The 21,802-nt window shown below is 55.0% G+C and overlaps 1 protein-coding gene across 1 annotated transcript; it reads left to right on the forward strand.

Moving 5' to 3' along the window:
- Nucleotides 1-1,748: 1,748 nt before the first annotated feature.
- On the forward strand, nt 1,749-21,287 carry Mal (mal, T cell differentiation protein; the record flags this gene model as incomplete). The annotated part of the gene is given in 3 exon segments (XM_046418939.2): nt 1,749-1,945; nt 19,887-20,054; nt 21,162-21,287. Coding segments are annotated over 3 exon segments (387 nt in total), but the record flags the coding sequence as incomplete, so codon positions are not given.
- Nucleotides 21,288-21,802: the final 515 nt, after the last annotated feature.

Raw genomic sequence — 21,802 nt, forward strand, 5'->3', positions numbered from 1 at the left:
AGTGTTTCGAGTTTGGAAAAGAAGGTGAACATCAGGCAAAGGACTCCAGGTGAAATGAAGGCTCACCAGATAAGGACAAGCCTCCTGTCCTGGACCCAGGAGCCCTCCTAATCCTCTGTATTGTCTTGCAGAGACTCCTCCACCCATACCTTACCCAGGGAGGGCTGGCTCTTTGGAGCCTCCGTGGGGTGTACCAGGAACCAGGTTTTCCCCTAAAGTCACTGGCCCAAGCATGAAGGACTTTAGCAACAAAGGGTTAAAAGAGGTAGTGAAATAACAAACCAAACCAAAGCACAGCTAAGCCTCAAGGCTGGGCAAAGATGGTATTGAGTGGGCAGGAGCTTTGTGTGAGTTTCCAATTAGTATAAACCACAGAGAAATTGCTAAGCCACTCTGGCCGGATTTGCTGGAGGGTTATTGTCATCCTGTGCCCTGGGTGACTCTCTGTGGCCACTTGGCTTTCAGAATTGTCTACAGTTTCCTTGGGAGGAAGATGTTCTCTTGGGAGCCACGAGGTCCACTTTACAAGCTGGAAGGCTCCCAGCATAAGTGAAGACAAGAGGGGAGGGCCCCAGAAAACCCTGCAGCCCCTTATAGCCAAAGAGGTCCTGCCCTGGGTTGTGACACCCAGTTCCAAGACACCAAGGTGGAAGACCCGGAAGAGGCTCACCAAGGCAGAATGGGACTTTCTCATTTCAAATGCCTGGTCCCTTTCATAAGTCAAGGGAGAGGGCATCTGCTTTGGAAAACAGGTGAAGGAATTTCCTTTCCTCTCTCTCTAGCAGCTGGAAAGGGAACAGAGCTGCTAGAGGGGGAAGTGGCCCTGGGTGCAGGTGTGAGTTGAAAGCTGACGCCACTGCCTCCTGGCGTTATCAGGGTTGTAAAGGAAACTCGGCAGTGATACTGAGAATAGTAAATTAAGTGGGGAACAAGGGGAGTGTGATGCTTGTTTAAAAATAAAAGCAAATAAGAATTTCAAAATTGTTAAGAAAAAAATGCAAAACAACGAACGAACGATAAAAACATAAAACAACCCGAGGGTCAACAGAGTCAAAGCTCTTGGGGTGGGGTGCGGGGTCGTCCCACCTCCAATCTCTATCAATGCTCCTTCCTGCCGCAGAGATTCACTGTGACCCTGCCCAGCACCGCTGCAGGTGAGAGCAAGCCCTGCCCTCACTCAGACACAGCGGCTGCATCGAGAGGACCAGGGCGGGGCGGGTGCGAGGTTCCCCTTGCTGGGTTCCCACCACGCAAGAAGGGACCCATCCATGGCCAGAGCCATCTCAGCGACTCCCAGGCAGACCCAGCAGGTTGCAGCGGAGGTTAGGACCGGGAACCCTCCCCACGGTGAACCAGGACGGGGAGGTCTTGCACATTAAAGCACCCAGCGGAAAGATGGAGACCCAACTAAAGAGTTAAAGCTATAGTGACCCGAGGGGTCCCTTAGGGGAGGATTAAGAGACCAGGCTATTGGTGGCCATCATTCTTAAAGGACTGCGATCACCTGCAAGGCGCGCAAAGTTCGAAGCGCCTCACGGATCCTGCTCTCGGCAGAGGTGGCAGCCCTGGGGGGAACGTGGGCATCAGGTCCCGGTCCCTGGCTCCGCGAGTCCGCAGAGTGCCCTGGGTGTGTTTCTGGGCTGCGCCTGCGGCGCCCTGACCAGGTCCCCTGGTGGGGCGGGGGCGGGGCAGGCCTGGGGCTCCGCCCTCCGATGCCCCGGACGCCCCAGCTCTTAACCCGCGCGCAGGGGTGCCCGGCCACTGGGCTTCTCCAGCAAGCGAGTGGTCAGCAAGCAGCCGGAGCCGCAGCCGCGCGCGCGTCCAGTCCCGAGGCCGACGCCAGCTCGCCGGCATGGCTCCCGCAGCTGCTTCGGGTGGCAGCTCCCTGCCCAGTGGCTTCTCGGTCTTCGCCACCTTCCCAGACTTGCTCTTCGTCTTTGAGTTTGTGAGTGGCGCGCGCGCCCTGCCCCAGGGCCGGGAGGGGACGGGATAGCTTGGAGCGGCCGCTCTTTCGCTGCACTGCGCAGCTATCCGGGCCCAAGCTGGAAGCTGCGCGGGTCCCGGGAGCGTCAAGGCAGCGCGCACAGGGTGAGGGGGCCACCCTCAGAAAGTCCTTCCCACCGCCCAGTCTTTTGTTCCCTTCTAGACCAATGACAGTTCGCACCCCGGGTCAGATGCTGGGAGCAAGCCTGGCGGGGTCTCGCTGCGCTGGGTCTTCAGGGCGGCGCGCCCAGTTTGCTCTGCCTGGCTATGCGGGGAAACTCACCCCGCTCTTTGCCCTGTAGTCGGACCAAGTCCTTGTAAGGATGCCTGGAGTTTTTCAAAGAACAGGGTTTTGTTTTAAAAAAGAAAAAGAAAGAAATCAGCAATAGAAACCTTAGTATTGCCGACCGAAGTTTAGAGATTAAGAGAAACTGAATCCGAATTATTCTCTTCTGGACTCTTAAAAAAGTTTCCGACGAATGAATGTATGTGAGACAAATTTGACCTGGAATTAGGAAAATAGGGGCCAGCGTTTGCTCCGTAGTCATTCTCCCCTGGAGGGCGGGGAGGCAGCAGACGAAGAGCAGTCCCCATGTCTTGGCTGACCTTGAGGGCTGGAGAAGGCTCTGCACCTGCGGCTGGTCCCGCCTTGCGCTGAAGGGACAGAGCAGCCCCTGTGGCTGCAGGAAAGATCTTTTCACTGTGGGTTCCTGGTAAGGTGTCACTGTGTCGCTAGGCTTTAGATCTCCAGCGGCATCAACTCCCTGGGGGCCTCTGGCGCTTTATTTGGGGGGGGGGTGTGCTTTATTAATTCTGTGGGTGTGGTTGGCAGGTGGGGAGACCTTTTCCTGTGTGTGCCCACCGGGTGCAGAAGCCAGAGGCTTGGTTAAGGAGGACAGTGTGGGAAGCGGAAAGGTTCAGAGAAGGACCCCAGCTTCTTGTCTGATGGTGGGAAGTGTTCACACAGAAGAGAGGAGGTCGTGTCATCCTTGAAGGACTTGGAAGAGGGGCCATGGGAAACCCAGTTGCTCCGTGGCAGGGCTATCATTCAACCAGGTTGACTTCACATCCTGGGCACAGCCAGAACATGGAAGTAATATTTAAAAGAAATCTTGGACACCATTGAGCCCAGCCCCACTATTTATAGACAGGGACAGCCAGGCCCCAAGTTGGGAGGGGGTTGCTCAAGGTCTGAGGGGTCTTCAGCTGGCTCTGGGGCCACCTGGGGATTTTCCACCTTCCAGGTTATCTGGCAAAACCCCCCAACAGCACCAGGCACATGGACTCCGTGCAGGAGTGCCCTTGGGTCTGGCCTAGGCCTGAGAATACCCACAGGGTTTTCCTCCTTCATGAGGTTCCTGTGGGAGCTTCTCTTTCCCGTCTCCTGTCTGTGCAAGGTTGGACTTCTGAAAATGAGCAGCTCTTGTCTGGAACCCGGGACTAAGGAGTGAGTCCTTCCTTCAGGGCTTTACAAAGAGGTATTTACAAAGGCAGAGCTTTGCGACCCAAAGAAATCATGTCTCATGGTGAGATGTGATGGGCAGAGAGGCTTGTCAACAAAAAAGATCTTAGTGTCTCTTGAATGTCCTGTGAGTGACTTAGAGTCTTCAAAGCCCTATGGAGCTCAGTGAAGGCAAATGGTTTGCCCTGACTTCCCAGAAGGGACAACCTCCCAGGGCTCCCAGGCCTCCTCTTAGTGGCTCAGCAGGGGGGCAGGAGTGCCCCTGAGGGTAGGAACAGCCCAGCCAGGCAGCAAGATCTAATCTGTAGAGGAGTGGGGAGGAGGGTCCCAGCCAACCCACCACCGCCATCTTTGGTCAAAGTTGTGGGGTGGGGGGCAAATATGAGAACCTTCTGTTAAACTTACTGCTCTAGCCTGGTTTTATCACCTACCAGTAGTAGAAGTTTCCAGAATGCATAAATTCCCCTGGTTCATACCATTTCCCTCTCAGCTGTCTTAGAAATGGCTTCTCTTCCACTTCTGCATTCTCCCCCTGTAGCTGTCGCTTCCCCGGAGGCCCTGGACATCTTACTCTACCTCTGAGTATCTTTCTTGCTTTCTGTGTTAGAGGCAGGGTCGCCGCTGCTGGGGGTGGAGAAGAGGTGCACACTAACCCTTCAGGTTTTCCTCTGCATGGATGGTGCACATGGAGCTGTGCATGTTTTGACGTGAGGAAGGAGTAGAGAAGAAAAGGGCCTGAGAGGCACCTGCTGCCCCTGGGAGGGTTTCCTTAAATCGTGGACTATGAAGCAACTCAACAAAAAGACAAAAAAAACCCAACTAGAAAATGGGCAAATGACTTGAACAGACACACAAACACACATTATACTCTGCCATGTTAGTCACCAGGGGAATGGGATGGAAGCCATGGGGCATATTGCTTCACACCATTAGGCTGGCTGTTCTGGTTTAAATGGGTCCAGCAGCAAGGCCTTCGATAAAACTTCCAAACAAAAAGAAAGTGGAAAATAACAGGGTTGATTGGGGTATGGAAAAATATTGGAACTCTTGTGCATTGTTTCTGAAAATATAAGAGTTCAGATACCTTGGAAAACAGTTTGGTGGTTCCTCAAAAAATACCCTAGGACCCAGCAATTCCACCCCTACATACCCAACCACAGGATTCAAACCAGGGACTCAAATAAGTACATGTGTTCCTAGCAGCCCTATCCGCAATGACCCACAGGGGCCAACAGTCCAGGTACCCATCAATGGATGAATTGGATAAACAACTTAGGATAGATCCCTACTGTGGAAAATTATCCAGTAATTGAAAGGAATGCATTTCTGATTCATCTTACAGAAGTGACCAACCTTGAAAGCAGCTCTTGCCTGGAACCCTTGAAAACTGAATGCAGAAGCCGGGTGTGGTAGCACACACCCCTAATCCCCAGAGTCTAAGGCAAGTTCAGAGACCGGCTTAGCAATTTAGGGAGGCCCTAAGGGACCCAGTGGGAACCTGTCTCTAAATAAAATATCAAAAAGGGCTGGGGATGTGGCTCAGTGTTTAAGTGCCCCTGAGTTCAATCCCTGGTACAAATAAAGAAAGAAAGAAGAGAAAAAACTGTATACAGAGTGAAAGGGTCACAGATTGTAAGATTCTATTTATATAAAATATCCCAAAGAGGTAAATCTGTAGAGACAGAACACGTCCTGGTGTTTTTTCAAGAACTCAGGGAGGTGGGAATTGGGGAGCAATTAGATAGAGGTAAAGGCTACACCACACTAGGAACATGTTGAACACCACTCAACTGGTTGATTTAAGATGACTGGGTTTGGCCGCTTATCATCTCAGCAATCTGGGAGGATGAAGTAGGAGGATCACAAGCTTGAGGCCAACCTGGGCAACTCAGCAAGACCCTGTCTCATAACAAACACAGAAATGGCTGGGGATGCAGCTCAGTGGTAAAGCACCCTGGATTCAGTCCCTCGTACAATAATAATTGTCAAAGCCTAATGCTTTGCCTTGTTTCTTAGTGTTAAGGAAATAAAGCTTATACGATGGTGTCTAAGCCTGCTAGATGGCCCCTTGTTACCTTGTTCTCTCCTTCCTTCTTCCTCAGGGATATCCCTAGGCTGAAGGTGAAGCTTATCAGGCTGCACTATGACAATGAGCCTGGTGTTGTTAATGTCAGCAGCATCCTGCACAAACCCTACAACATGATGTTTTGAGGTTTACACATGTTGATGCTCTTTATGGATTCTTCTCTTGGTGGACATTTTGGCTATTTCTGGTTTGCTACTTTTAGCTGTTGTGTACAACATTGGCAAGATCCTTCTTGTAATTGCTGCAGGAATTTTTCTGGGAATGCAGGGAGGATATAGCTCGCTGGGTCAGAGGGCACACATTTCTGTTTTCCCAGGTGTTACGTATCCACGGTCCCCAAGAGTTATCCCTGTTCACCCACCCCAGCAGGGGACTTAGTAGAAAGCTCAGCGCCTCCACCTGCCCAGGCTCTTTCCAAGACTCTGCCTAATTTTGAATTAATTTATAAAGAACCCTCTCCGCTCCAAAACCATATAAATAAGCTTCAGGCTAGACCTGGACCTTCTCTGACTCTTTCAGGCAGCCTATGAAAGTCCCCATTGTTCTTCATCCTTGTCCCCCTCTGGTAGCGTCAGACTTTGTAATTTTCGCTCACCCGTCGCATGTGAAATGCTTCATTATTTTTTAATTTTGTAGTGCATCGAGCCGATGATGAGTCACAGTTCGGTTTCTCAGGCCTGACATCCCAATAGCCTGGGAGGTGCAGATGTCTGGGGCCAGCAGAGTGAAGCTACAGTCCACTCCCACGGCAGGGGACTGCCCACTGGAGCCGGCAGGGGTGGGGCCTGGCAAGCTCCCCTGGCTCAGCACCCCTATCCCAGAGCTCCTGACTCTGAAGGCTACAAGGTCCTCACAGGAAGTGGGAAGCAGGCCCAGCCCCTCATTTTTCAAGCACAGGCAGTGGGGTCATGCATCCCTCTGGATCCCAGGGGTGAGATGTCCAGGCCTTGCTTATGGCCTCCTCCCCTGCAAGAACAAAAGTCCCCACCCACTGAGAATGCTTCTTTTAGGAGCCACGGTGTCTGCTTTCTCTCCTCCTCCCTTCCCAGCCAGGGCCGCCAGGACAGACCACCACTGCCCGGTAGGAGGCTCCCATGGAAGGCTTTCTGTTCCAGCTGTGGCCAAGACCCCAGGAGGCCACTTCTCCCACAAAGTGCTCTGAGAGGAGACCTCCACCTTTTCAGGACGTGGGAAGGAAGTCCCTGGGGACACTGCCAAGACCCTTGACCCACCTCCCTCCTCCCCTGTAGGCAGGCTGGCAAAGAAAGAATGGGGAGAACCATTCTTGGATGAGAGTGTGCTAGGAATTCCATCCTGGGTGGGTGTTTCCCTTCCTGGCATGCCCCGGGAGCACACAGAACAGGCGCGGTCAGCGGCCCACGGTGAAAGCCAGCCCGTGTTTGGGGGTGGAGGAGGGATAGGGGAGCCATGGAATTGGTTTGCAGCTTTAATTTCTAAAGTAATTACTAAAACCAGAGCTGTTTTGTGACCCAAAGTGAAGAGGGTCTTATTATTACTTGAGAGTGACCAGACAAGTTTTGGATGCTCCTCTGTCTGAGGAAGAGCCACCCCACAGAGCCAGGATGGGGTTACGGGCTGATGACAGAGTTCCCTTGGGTGGTCCACACTCTGGCTTCATTGAACAGGCAGTCTGACCCCTAGGAGACGAGACACCCAATCATGAAACCTAATTTTCAGAACTGGGGGGAAATTGAGGCTCATAGAAGGAGAACCTTGCCCAGGTCACCTGGTCCCCAGGGTCCCTGGAGCACATCCTACTGTGATGGCAAGTCTGTCCCATCCAGGGATTCTGCTTCCAGCCAGGCACCTAAGAGGGACTTTGTCTTCTAGAAAGGACCCTGGGCAGGGCTTGGGTTCCTTCTCTCCCTGCAGGGAGTGAAACTCAGAGCCACGGGAAGCTGAGCAGTACACCACCGCCCTTATCAAAAGCACATTCAGCAGGTTCTGAGTCACTAGGCCCCATAATCTGCAAGTGATAAGCCCTGCACCCCGCCACACATACTGGCTCAGTGGGAGTGGTCATCAGCCCCCAGGCCACCCCTTAGGCTTTTTTAAAAGGTGTTTTGGGGTTCCCATGGGTCCAGGGCATGGATTCTCTGTCCCAGGAGAAATTTTCCGGTGGCCTCAGCCAGGAGCCTGGCCTGCCGTCCCCAGGGAGTGGGACTGGCCCTACTTGGACAGCACGGGACAGCAGCTGGGATGATCTTTCCTGCTGCATCCGCTGGCTCCCAGCCCGGGGTCTTGGGCCTGTGTCGTGGGCCCCTCGATGGGGCTATTCAGGGAGGGGTACAGTCCCGTGCTGCCCGACTCTCTCCTTCCTATGTCTTTGCTGAAGGAAGGAGAATTATAGACAGAGGTCTCTGGCGCTGGGGGCGGGGTGAGGGGTGATCTTGGCTTTGAGAAGTGACTTTTCTAGTTTTTCAAGAACCCGAGCCCTGCTTTGATCAGGAGTCAGGGACTTTGAGCTGTTCTCTGGAAACTCAGTGTGGCCACCGTGGGATTGCCTGCTTGCTGCCCCACGGCCCAGCGACATTCAACAGGTTGCCTTAACGCTTTTCCCAAGTCACCCCACAGGCCCTGGCTGTGGGGGAACGGAGGCACCCCCTCAGCTGACCGCTCTCAGGAGGGAGCAGGAGGACTCGGGATGCTGCTGTCAGGAAGAGAGCGCTCAGGTTTCAGATGGCCAGGGACAGAGGGTGACCATTGGCATCTCCACCCACTACACCAGCCAGGAGACTGCGAGAGCAGTGGTGCCGCCGGTCCATGCCAGTTCTCAGGACCTCAGGAAGGGCTGGGCTTTGCTCTGGGCCCACAGCACCCTCCCTGAGAGAAGGGGCTGGGACGGGGCCACCTAGGGCCAGCCAGTCTTGAACTAGACAGGAGCTGGGGGCTGATTCTAATGGATTCCGCTCTGCCCAGCAGGAGGGTCTGGGTGCTTTCTACCTTGACAGGAGCCAGTCTGGGGCCTCCTCCTGCCCTCTGAACCATCAGTCCCTGGACATGGCACTTTGGGCCCACAGTCTCCAGGGACAAGCAATGGAGGGAGAGATCCTCCTGCAGCTGTCCCCTGGTGTGGATGGGTGTGAGGATGGTGGTAGCAGTGACCCATGGCCTTGAAGTAGGAAACCTGGGTCATGCGGCTGACCTCCTCGGGTTTTAGGTGGTTCTGAGGAGCAGGGAGAATGGAGTAGGTCTCTGCTGGTGTTGCATCACGGTGGGTCCAAGATGCCTCTACAAGATGGTGGTGAGGCCCGGCTTCCAGAGCACCTGCTGGGCCTCCAGCTGCCCCAGGCTGTCCCAGGGTGGAGACGCACCGCCCAGGGTTCTCTACCATTCTGGGTCTCAGGGTGCCCCCGCTGCCTCCTCATGGATGTCCCTGTGGGACCACACACCCCCCAGCGTGGAGTCGTCTTCATGCAGCGAGGTCCTGGGCCTGGGAAGAACATGTAGCAAGTTAAAGGAAAGCTTGTCACCAACCATGACAGGTCCACACACATGGACAGTAGGAGGAGGGAGGTGGGGTGACATGGCCACTCTCAGTTGACCTGAAATTCAGATTCCTGTGAGGGTGTCCAGGACACACTGGGAGAGACACTGATGTCCCCGTGAAGCTGCTGGATTGACTCTGGAAGGTCCCTAGAGGGGCTGTGAGGGGTGGGCACCCCAAGAAAGGGAGGAAGATGACATCCCTGGCCTGTGGGTGGGGGAGGGTGAGGGGTCAAGTCTGCGTCCCGGGACAGGAACCCTGCGCCTGCAGATGAGGGGTGAGGTACTACTCCTTTCCTTCCAAGGCCGGGAGTTGATCAAGGCTCATTGTCCAGGTGGAGGGTGGGGCAGGGAGAAGCCAGCTTCCTGGAGCCACCTCCTCTGCCTGCCCTTCCTGTCCAGACGCCCCGGCGGCTGTCAGCCAGGGAGGACGAGGGGGCTGGTCTCTCTCCTTGATGCCAATATTCTGGGCGATTTCTTGGTAAACTGCCAGTGGGACCCTGGGTGACCAACAGGTGACCCTGGGTGACCCTGGGCTCTGAGGCCAGCTTGTCTGCATGCAGGTAGTGGGTGCCTCAGTTTCCATGCCAATAAAATGGGGCTGTAGTAGCCCCACCTCAAGGACTATGGTGAGGTTCTTGGACAGTTGTGCAGGGACAGTTGTGCGTTCTGAGAAACCCTTCCATGGGCGAGTCTGTCATTGTGTGAACATCACAGAGTGACTTGCACAGAGCAAGACCGCTAGGATGACGCGTCCTGCAGCTCATGGCTACAGGTCAGGCACAGTTAGGTTAGGAGTGTGGCAGGAAGGGAGCCACCCCCTGTGGGTCTTAGGACTCCCTCAGTCCAGCCAGAGTGCTCTGGGATCACTGGTCAACCTGCCCACCCACCACCACCTGGCACCCCAGGTGCCCCTGTGTGCCACTCTCAGGGCCAAGTGTGCGAGGCAAGGTGGGGTGAGGTTGGGCTGCTGAGGACACTCAGCTTGTTCTTTCCGTCCCCTGTTCCATTCAGATGCCACCTTCTATAGGACCTTCCCGCACTGAGAGGGGACAGCTGGGCTGAGGGCCATCCTGGCCAGCCTGACGGGACAGCTGAGGAGAAGGCACAGTGGCTGTCCTGTCCTGCCTTCTCTGCATCGGGGACTGGGCGCTTGCTGGGCTGCTCTGTGTGCCACTCGGCCTGACTGGCGCGGGATGGGTGGGGCAGCTTTGTGGTTCCCGGTGTCAGACTGATGGCTGCACCTGTCCCCAGGTGTAGGAACCCATTACCACGGGCAGGGATTAGCCTTTCCAAAGTGACTTGTCACGGGTGGCAGTGCAGGGCCTGTCTGGATGGGCATCTTCTCTGGGAGGGGCATGCCCTGGCACAGAAGCCTGCCCTCACCTCCCCCCTTGCCTTCCCCGTCAGGCGCGGTCAGATCCAGGGGCCTGGCAGGAAGGGAACCACCCAGTGGTGGGTCTCAGGACGTCTCTGAAATCCAGCCGCAGAATTCACTCATATCCACTGCCGTGGGGGCCGGGGGGAGGCTCCTTTGCCAGAGGTGGCCCTGCAGGCCAGCCCCACCGGTTCCCTCCACCCAGTCTCCCACCTGGCCAACATTTACAGATCATGAGAGGAGTCCTTGGCCTCAGGGGCAGACAGAGGGGTGCAACCGACATCGGTCACCAATCCCCAAGAGGGAATTCCTGGGACCCTCAGGAAGAGCGCCCGGCCCAGTGGGCAGTGTCCCCCAGGGCTGCGGCACACTGTCCTGTGTGTTTGCTGGCCACATTTCCAGCCGGCTTGGTGACTCCTGTCGATACCTTTGGTTTTTCTTGCACTGAAGCTGCACCTTTCTGGTCTAGTGTTTCCACTGATTTTGTCTTTTCCAGGTGGCTTACCCTGTGTTTTTCACGGAAACTCCGGGTTTCTGTTTATCTTGTTGGCTGAAGCCGGCGGGTAGAGGTGTGGCAGGCAAAATTTTCCATCCAAATGAGGACCTGGATCCGAGAGGCATTTTGATTCACTTGGGAGCTAGTAAATGTCCTGTAGCTAGTGTGTGGGTGGGTGTGGGGGGTGGCTGTGAAGTCAGCTGTCGCCTGTTCTGTGGTGGCTGGTGCCCGGGGACAGGCTTCCCAGGGGCTGGAGGCTGGGTGGAGCTGCGGGCCTGGACGGGGATCTGCCCAGGACGGTCACCTGTTAATATCAACTGCAGGCCTGAACTTGGCCCCCATTTCTTGGAATTCCAAATCTCTACCCCCGCTCTTTACAAACAGACCCAAATCCCCCAAGTCCTGCTGTCCACTTCAGATTAGATAAAGGGACATTGTCTATGCCTACCTGGGTCATCATGATGGGTCCCCCTGAAAGGAAGGAGCCTTTCCGAACCAAAGGGGTGGGAGGAGGGAGCCCCTGGCACAGGTAAGCTGAGCTAGGTGGCCTCCTGAGCACGCTCAGGGCTCATCCCAGGGGCAGCCCCAGAGGTCAGACCCCCAATAACCTGCCTTTCCAGTGGGCAGAGGGAGAGGGGTTCTCTATACAGAGCTACCTGACCTCCTCCCCAGGTCCCTCCCATGGGATCAGCATCAGGGACAGGGCAGCGGTGCAGATCCCTGGACTCTTCTCCTGTCCCGGGCAGAGCATCTTGCTGGTCCCTCAGGGGCCCTGACACTTTCACCAAAGCCTGAATCTACCCTTGGTGCACCCAGAGCTGCTCCTGTGGGGACCAGCAGCGAGTCTTCAAGAGGAGAGGAAGGAGACAGGTCCGCCCTCCATGTGTGTCATTGAATAAGGCTTATCTCCCTGGGTGTGCCTGTCCCCAGGGCTCACTGTGGTCACTCTGGAGTCTGTCCAGTGCATGACTGAGTGGCAGGGTGAAGGAGGCCTGCCCTGGCTAGTCAGGAGACCTGTGCCTCCACACCTGGGAGGTGGGCTTCCTAAGGACTAGAGAAACCTGTGGTGTCTGCTTCCTGCCCTCTCAGCCTCCCCTCCCAACAGGGAGAGAGGCCCCCAGCCTCCCTCTGGACCTATCATGGGTGGGCAGGCCAAGGGCCTTGGGAAGGCCTCGCTGTTTAGGGGTCTTGTTTTTCCCCTTTCTGTGTTCTTCTGTGACCTGGCGACCTGCGTTCACCCTGGTCTCAGAGTCTGTCATCCTGTGAGGCCATGTCCCTCCTCCATGGTGGCTCCTCTTTAACCTGCCTCTGCACACAAGAATACATGCACACGTGGGTGCACACATATGCCTAACACCCACAGCTGCACATACACAACTCACACATCAAAATCACACACGCATGCACACTCACAGAAGAAAACCACCCGTCTTCCACAAAACGCGCAGGAGGATTCGTGAGCCATCGCCCTTGGAGCTGGTGAGGCCGCTGGCCTCTCCTAGAGCACACAGTGATTGTGCTGGACAAACCACCCACACATACCTCCTCCTGGCGCTGAAATAACCCTTGACTGCTAAACTAGTTGGGTGAGAGCAGAGTCGGCGACCGGTTGGGGCTGCTGTTCCTGGAGGTCTCAGGAGAGCTCCCTGCCCGGGCATGGAGCGCCAGGCAGCCTGGATCATCCACACGTGCCACTCATCTGGCGAGACTATCTCTCTTTTCCCTCCCTGGGGACATGATTTTTGCCTATTGGCCCAATGGCAGCATGGCTCAGCATTGGGTGCAGGGTCTGAGTGCTGTGGCCAGTTCCTCTTGCTTCTCACTCTGGTGGCATTTGCCTGCAGGGGGCTCCCAGGGTGGGGTGGAGAGCCAGGAGTGGGGGTCGGCTTTGGTTGAGGTCTTGGCCTGTTCTGCTGGAGAGGAGTCTCTGCTGCAGAGACCTTGACCGGGTCCAGTGAGCCCCGCCCGGGAAGCATCCAGAGAATTCCAGCAAGCCCCTGGCATGGACCTCAGTCACCAAGGCCTGCAGGGAAGCGCTGGGGACGAAGATGAAGAGCCCTTTCAGCCACACAGGCAAAGGAAGCTGCAGATGAATCTCGAGAATGTGCTGGAGAATTCCTTTCCCCTGGTGGGACTGAGGCTCATTGTTAGGAGAAAGGCCTCCCTCTGTCTTCACGCCTGTCCTGTTTCCTTCTGCAGAGGCAGATGAATTTTTCTCAGCTTTCAGTTTCTGGGAGATTGTGTGTTTTGCACTTTTTGATGCTTTTGAGGTAATTATTAAATTTCAGCCCTCAGCAAGTTTGGAAGTGGAGAGTTGTACAGAGATCACAGACCCCTGGGTTTTTCACCTGGCCACAGGTGACACTTTGCTTCGTCTATGACAATGGTTATAAGCACTTAGAACTCTCACTTGTACGTGGTTCTCAACTTTCATGATTATCATTATCACTATATTTTAGATAAGGGAACAGAGAGGTTAAGGAACTTGCCCAGGGTCAACACAGCTGAGATACAAACTTGCTAACTTGGTCTCTGGAGTCCGCACCCTTACCCACTCTAGTATACTTCCCATGGGTTAATTCAGAAAGAAAAAGAATCTTCCTGAGGGTCACATAGAGAGAGTTCCCCCAAACACTTATCTCCTTAGGGGATTTTTTTTTTTTAATCTTTGAAAACATCTTGTAGAGTTTTGTACCTGGTCCCTTATTCTTACAGAACTTCAGCTCTGCCCTGTATCCAACCCCGGACTGAATTAAAGAAGGTGATTTCCATCCCCAAATACCAGGGCAGGGAGGGATCTCCAAGAACCTGCACGGCTCCCCCATTCACAGTGACTCTGTGTCCTGGCAGTTAGAGGACACACAGGGACAAGCTAGTCTCATGTTCAAGGCAAGACAGAGATCAAAACAAGGAGAGAGGAAATTTTAGGGTGACATTTTGCACAGAGAGATACACAGAGCTGCAGAGGTGAGCTCAGGCCTCCCTGGAAAGCAGGGCACTCAGGAAGGACCTGTCTCCTCTTCTGTTTGGCTGGAGTTACCAGAACATCCAGGAGCCTGATGTTATGAAAATGTGTTTCCAGGCCCTGGGCAAAGAGCCGGGTCCTCTGCTCCTGGGCCTGAGCCCTGCTTCTCTCTGCTTGAGTCAGCCCTGGGCATGGAGATGGGCACCATATTTTTTTTAAGGTGTCCCAGCTGATGAGATGCTGAGTCAGGACTGGGGACCACAGAGACTCAGCCCTAGGTCCTGCCCCCAGCTGGAAGTTGGGGGCAGAATCCACCGGGATGTCCACATAGAGAGCTCTACCTGTGACGGCTGCTAGCAGCTGCACTGTCCTGTTAGGAGGGATGGTGAAGGGGTGCAGGTCAGGGGAAACAGGACATGTCTGGACTTTAACGCCGGTGAGCAGACACTGGGCAGTGCCTCTGCTTGAGTGAGTAACGTTTTCAAAACACTTGCCTCTGAGCGTTTGCCCCTGGCAGCTGCAAGTTGCCTGGAGCTTTCTTTACAAAGGGAGATGGCTTGACCCCTCACCTACCCCTTGCTCTTGACAAATATTTGGCCATCGGGTCCTGAGGCCAGGCAGGAATGGCTCGCTCACTGCCCACGAGTGCCTTATCTCCCGGGTGTGGGTGCTGCGCCTGCTCTCTGTTTGCTTTCTGCCCACTTAGTAGGTGGAGAGGGGTGGGCGCCGGCTCCCATAAGTCACGCTGCACCTCAGCTCTCCCCGCTCACCCAGGTTTGAGCCCATCTCCTGCCGCCCCGTGTCTCCACCTCGTCCTGGGCTCCCCGGTCATCTGAAGGTCCTGAATTTGCTTCTGTATCCTCTGGGCTTGGCACACACTCCTCCTCGCCCTGGAGAGCTGCTCCGTCACCCTTTGGCCTGCTGATCAGCCCAGTCCACTTCTTTCAAGAATCAATGGAGGGACTGGGGTTGTGGCTCAGTGGTAGAGCACTTGCCTAGCACGTGTGAGGCCCTGAGTTCAATTCTCAGCACCGCACAGAAATAAATGAATAAAATAAAGGTCTATCAACATCATTAAAAAAATTTTTTTTTTTTAAAAAGTCATGGAGCTGGGCACAAGCCTGTAATCCCAGACACTCAGGAGGCTGAAGCAGGAGGATCTTGGGTTCAAACCAGCCTCAGGAACTTAGAGAGGCTCTAAGCAACTCAGTGAGACCTTGTCTCAAAGTCAAAAGTAAAAAGGGCGGGGATGTGGCTCAATGGCCTAGTGTCCCTGGGTTCAATCCCCAGCACCAAAAAAAAAAAAAAAGAGAGTCAGTGGATATCATGCACCAGGTCAGACTGCTTTGCCATCCAGGGCTGGGGTTGTCCACCTTCCTTACACACGTGTCCCTCTGTGCTGTCAGGGATTGGTTCCAAGACACCCCTCCCCACTCAGCTACCCAAATCGGGGGATGCTCAAGTCCCTGTATAAAATAGCATGGTATTTGCATCCTCTGTATACTTTAAATCCTCTCTGCAGGAGTTCTGTTTTCTAATACAACGTAAATGCTGTGTTCCTGGTTGTTATACCATATTATATGGGGAATAGTGACAAGAAAAAATAGCCCCTACCATATTCATTATAGATGAAATTACTTTTCTGAATTTTTTAGGTGGGGTGACATATGGGGATTGAACTGAGGGGTGCTTTACCCATGAGCCACATCCACAGCCCTTTTATTTTTATTTTTAGACAGAGTCTTGCTCAGTTGCTGAGGCTGGTCTGGAACTTGCCATCCTCCTGCCTCAGCCTCCCCAGCTGCTGGGATCCCAGGTGTGCACCACCACCAGCTATTTTTCTTAATAGTTTAGGTGTGTGGCTGGTGGGATCTGCAGATGTGGAACCTGCAGGGGTCGGGAGGGGCAGCTGAACGTGGCTGCTGCTCACGCATCTGTCTCTGATGGGCTGCTGGCCTCCGGGGTGGGCGGTGCCTTATCCCAGTTATTGGGTGGTGCCGGGCACAGAGCCAGACGCTTCACACTCACGTCCACAGTTTCAGCCAGTTCACATCAGCCCACACAGTGGGGAGACTTCTGCCACTTGCCTGGTGGCAGAGAAAGTGGAGGCTGGGCCACTTGCCCCAGCCTCCTGCTCCTGCAGAGCCCCTCGAATGTCCAGTGGACCCTGTGGGATGCAGATGCCCCTGGCCGTAGCAGAGGGAGGAGCCTTTGCTCACCTCAGCTGTGGCGGCTGCCAATGAGCTTCAGCAGGGGACCCGCCCAGAGGGAAGAGCAGCAAAAGGCTCTGCTCAGGGGAAGGGGACTAGTTCAGGGCGAGGCTGGACAGGACGCCTCTCTGTCACAAGCAGAGGGATGAAGAAGGGAACGAGGCCTCTCCTGGGCTCTGCCTCGCCTGCTGCCTTCCTCGTCCTACTCCCCTCCGGCTGTTCTGCCCTCACCCCGATGGCCCCTGAGCCTCCACCCTGTGGCAGTGGCTGGCCAGCTGTCCATACCCTGGGCACTTTCTGGCCAGGGCAGTGAAGGGCACAAAGGATGACCTGCAAGACGTTCCCCTGTGATTCCGCTCGTGCAAAAGTTCAGAATAGCGAACTCTGTAGACAGAAGGTAGATTAGTAGCTGCTTAGGGAGACACAAGGCAGCCCAGGCTGCGTGTATCTGTCTGTGTGAAGCCCACTGACCTGGACACCTGTAATGGGTGGGCCCTGACGTATGCAAAACGTGTCTTTTTAAAGCTATCTAAAGAAAGCGACTTTTGCTGGTCGTGGTGGCACATGCCTGTAATCCCAGCAGCTCTGGAGGCTGAGGCAAGAGGATCAATTGTTCAAAGCCAGCCTCAACAAAAGCAAGGTGCTAAGCAACTCCATGAGGCCCTGTCTCCAAATAAAATACAAAATAGGGCTGGGGATGTGGCTCTGTGGTCAAGTGCCCCCAAGTTCAATCCCCAGTATCCCCCTCAAAAAAAAAAGAGAGAGAGACTTTCTTTCATACTCCTACTATGAAACCTACTATAGATAAACCATGCAAAGGAAAAAAAGCAATCCATTAAGGGCCATTTGTTAAATGAGGTAGGGCAGAGTCCTGTGGTCTGCCCAGGGGCTGGGGGCTGGGGCTGAGCCCAATCTGGGCTTTGGTCTATGGGCAGCTGTGGACAGAGGTTCAGACCGTGGACTCCAGGATCCTGCATCCGTGTGCAAGAGAGAGAGAGAGAGAGCGAGAGAGAGATGGAGCGATAGGGATGGTGCATTCCCCAGGAAGCTGGGACATTGCCTTCATCAGGCTGGGAAGCAGACCCAAGGCAGGTCTGGCTCCATCCCCAAGTTCCTTCTGTGTGGCTGCTGGAAGCTCAGAGCCAGAGCTGGCGACCAGCATGTGTGAGACCTTGGTGAGCACGTGGAGCAGGGCCCCCGCTCTGATCTCCAGTCATTTGTCCTGCCCTTGACTGGCGACCACCATTCCTACCTCAGGCCACACAAGGAAGAATCTGGTTGTAAGAGGTGAATTGAAATGACTCTGCAGACCAGGAGCTGAGTGCCCTTTCTGACTGTGCCGTTTCCAGGTGCCACCTGGGTGCCAAGTGACCTTGAACGTATTTTTTCGGTTGATTCAGCCACAATTACAATATTGCCACCATAAACATAAAAACAAGCCACGATCCAATTCATCTTTGCCTGCCGGTGCTTCAGGGGAAGCCCAGGCACCCAGCTACATGCTGCGCCCTTCTTACGTGAATCAGGAAACCCCCAGAGAGCAACAGTGTTCCTCAACACCAAGTCCACTGGCCACCATGAGCATCTTGGTCCCAAGGGTCCCACAGGCCCATAAAGGAGTGCTCGCCCACCATGGGTGACCCAAGGTGCTCCTTCGGGGGTTATAGTTCATGAGGCACTTGAGTCTAGCTGTGACCACTCACCAGAACACCGAGGCGCATTAACCCAGGAGGAATAGCCAGTGGTCCTCCTAGGGCCCCCAGGAGTCAGCAGCTACATGCAAGGGGGACTTCCTTCCCACCATCCCCTGGTCGGGGAAAGGGCCATGCCACCACCAACCAGGTACACTTCTGCTCAAGCTGAGGCCCCAAGGAGATGTGCAGGACCCCCCCCCCCAGAGCATATGGACAAGGAACCTTAGATCCAGCTCCTCAGATGGGCACAAGGTGACCAGACCTAGAGGGGGTCCCAGGCTGATGCCTCTCTCTGCCCACTAGCTGGACATACCTGACCAACTCTCCTTCCTCCCTCTCCTCCTCATCCACATCCTGCACAGCCATTGACCTGCTCATGTCCCTGGGTCAGAGCCTTTGTGGAAGAGGCTGAGTCATCTGGTGGATCTTCAACACAACAATAAGAAATCTGCACACACCCTCTCCCAGGTGGTTGGAGGATTCTCACTTCTTTGTGGGGAGTTCCCCGGATTGAACCCAGAGGCACTCGACCCCTGAGCCCCATCCCAGCCCTGTTTGTATTTTTATTTAGAGACAGGTCTCACTGAGTTGCTTAGCACCTCGCCACTGCTGAGGATGGCTCTGAATTCATCATGATCCTCCTGCCTCAGCCTCCCGAGCCACTGGGATTACTAGCATGTGCCACCATGCCCGGTGGACTTTCATTTTTTAGGGTGTTCAGTGTGTGCCACTGGCCCTGCTGCGTGTCATCAGGGAGGGGGATGCCCACATCTGGTTCATTCAGAACAACTTCGTGTTGATGAACCCAGATACTTTATTACACTGATTTTTCTACCCAATGTGACTGTCCCTGATGATACCCAGCCAAGAGGCTCGGAGGACACTGTGGAGACGGTGGTACCTCTTACCCAAGCAGGTGGGCAGCAGGTCCACGAGATGGGGTCAAGGCACCATGTGGGTTGTCACTGCAGGGGATGGAGGACTGGGAACTCAGCCCGGGTGCTCAGACGGTGCCACACTCCGCAGGTCCTTGGAGACCTCCGCCTCCAGAGCCACCTCCTCCCATGGCCTAGTCCAGGCCTCACCTGGAGGGAGTCAGGCGGATCAGGGTGGGCTGATGGCCACTGGGGTAAAGAGGATCAAGGAGAGGTAGAGACAGCCCCAGCTCTGGGTCACAGAGGGAGTTAGGGCCCTGCTCTGTCCCCTTGCTCCCTTCTGAAAACAGCTCACTGACCCTGGGGACATCAGCTGGGGTGCCCCCTGGCTAACCCCAGGGTGTGCAGCCTTCATACCTGTCCTTGGCCATCCAAGGAGACAGGACTGACCTGGACCCTCTCCATTCCAACCCCAGCTCCAACAGAGCACTTCCTGAACTTGGAGGTGAAAGGGGTCAAATCTTAAAACAAAACAAAACAACAACAACAAAACCCAGTAACATAGTGCAGCTGATTTGCTTTGCCAAGATCAGAAGAATCGACTGATTGTAAGTATTTCATAAAAGAAAGGACATTTTCATAGCGATGTAAGTGAGGATAGACTCTCAGGACAGCCTTCTCGTGACAGTGCTGAAGGATGTTAAGTTCTTTTTTGAAATGACAAATTATGTCCATGTCCTCTCTACCTCTCCTTGATCCTCTTTACCTCAGTGGCCATCAGCCCAGCCTCATCCACCTGACTGCCTCCCAGGTGAGGCCTAGGCTAGGACATGGTGGGGGTGGCTCCAAATTATGTCCATCAGTTTCCCCCTCTGGGAAATGGGTCCTCATCCACCAGTGTTGTTGTGAGAGTTAACTGAGCTAATATTTGTCAGGTACGTCTGACGATACCGGGCATGTTAGTGTGATATAAGGCTTACTAATAAAAAAATTAAACTTGTATTTAAAAAAAATAAAGGAAAGCCATATTGAGGGTGATTGAAAAGACTGAGGTTGGAGACCTAGTCCAGGACTTTGGGGGATGAAAGGGTCATTTTTTGGCGAGGAATATGCCCACCAAGTTGTCTTGGCCTCCTTCCTGTGTTTCTGCACCCCCAGGACGCCCCTGCGGCTGTGCCCTGGGAGCTGTGTACCCCTCTGGTCTGACCCCACCCCTGCCCCTCTCTGCAGATCTTCGGGGGCCTGGTGTGGATCCTGGTCGCGTCCTCCCTGGTGCCCATACCCCTGGTCCAGGGCTGGGTGATGTTTGTGTCTGTGTTCTGCTTTGTGGCCACCACTGCCTTGCTTGTCCTGTACATCATTGGCGCCCACGGCGGGGACACGTCCTGGGTCACCCTGGTGAGTGCCAGCCGAGGGCTTTGGTGGGAATCGGGAGAGTTGGGCCTTTGCCCTGGGAAACTGGCCTCTCAGACATGGTGGGGCTGCCCTGGAAACGTCTCCTGGCACATTCCAAGGCCGAGCTGGCCCAGCCTCAGCCAGCAGTCAGGGCTCCCACAGCTAGGAGGCTCGAGGTGGAAGCAGAGGTCGATGTGTGTGCCACCGATCCTCTTGGGCTGCTCAGCTTCCTCTCCCGTGACCACTGTTCACCCATAACCACGGCCCCACCCCTCCCCATCCACCTGCACCTCTGATACCAGGAGGGCTGCCTTCACCTTGGGGAGCAGGGTCCCTGAGGCTGGCCCCTGCCATTGCTCCCCAGTGGCCAGGCCACGTGTGCTGCAGGGCTCCCCTGCCACTGGCTTCTACGCAGGGCTGACGGAAAGGACCTGGGAACACAAATGGCATGTGGCCTTTCTTCTGTGTAAGGTCCACCGTGAGGCCCTGGAGACCAGCAGCACCCTCATACGGGACACATGCCCACTAGAGAGGGCCCGGCGCCCACTCTCAAGAGGCCTCCTGCTTGGACTCTTGAAATCTCTGCTAAATTACAACTAAAAACAGCAGCGTTTCAACTCTTTTGCTTTGAAATATGCCAGGAACGGGACAAAAAAAAAAAAAAAAAAAAAACCAACCAAATAAATAAACCCAACAAAATGGAAAAAAACAGAACAATGGAAATGGCCTTGTCCTCTCACTGGTCAAGGAGGCCGTGTTTGAGCCAGGTCTGTGACCACTAAGCACATCTCAGGCCCTGAGCCAGCTTCCACCTATTAGACTCCAAGCTGTCCCCACCTCCTGCTGGATCTCCCCTCCAGGGCAAGCAGGGACCCTTCATCTCAGTGCTTTCTGGGTCCCCAAGCCGAGGGACTTCAGCTCCCGTGGGCTGCACTGGTCACACCACCTCTGTGAGGAGACAGGCTGGGGACTGGCGGGTGGGAGTCAGAGGAAGCAGCCGCGGATTGCAAGGGACCTGAGCCCCGCCAGTTGGGGACGAGTGGGGGGAGGCGCTGCGTCCCGGACTCTTTCCCTCCCATCCCTCTGATGCCTGCCCCTTCTGACTCCCAGGACGCAGCCTACCAGTGCGTCGCTGCCCTGTTCTACCTCAGTGCCTCCGTCCTGGAAGCCCTGGCCACCATCTCCATGCAGGACGGCTTCATCTACAAGCACTACCATGAGAACATCGCGGCCGTGGTGAGTCCCGCCTGCCAGCAGGCGCATGCGCACAAGCAGCTCTGGCTGTGCTGCCGCCGAGGTGCAGCGGAGACTGCCCCCACGGAGCTCCGAAAGTGCCCTGAGAAGGGAGTGCTAAGCCCAAGGCACCTCAGTGGCCAGGCCTGGGGTGCAGGCGTCTGAGCGCCCCCAGTGTCTGATCGTGCACCATCTTATTTAATCCTCTCAAAACCCTGTGACCTGGATACTGATGCAGGGCAGAGCGAACCTATGTACTCCGTGGCCAGGTGCTGTGCACCCATGACCTTGGCACCAGTTTGGACACTTGGGCCTCCTGACCCTCGCCCTCCCGAGGGTTGTCCACTGAAGCAGACAGTCAGGGACAGGGACACTAAGGTCAGGAACAGATTTTCTTTTAATGGGATGGGTGGGAAGGGCAGGGAGAAAGGATGTTTCACAGAAGCTTTTTCCAGGGCTGCCCGGGGGTGCGCCTGGGCCCATGAACTCGCTCCTGGCTGAGGTGGATTTCTATCCAT

The sequence above is a fragment of the Marmota monax genome, unplaced genomic scaffold, assembly GCF_021218885.2.
Source record: "Marmota monax isolate L192 unplaced genomic scaffold, Marmota_monax_Labrador192_F-V1.1 WCK01_AAM20220418_F8-fsc00657, whole genome shotgun sequence".
Classification (NCBI taxonomy): Eukaryota; Metazoa; Chordata; class Mammalia; order Rodentia; family Sciuridae; genus Marmota; species Marmota monax.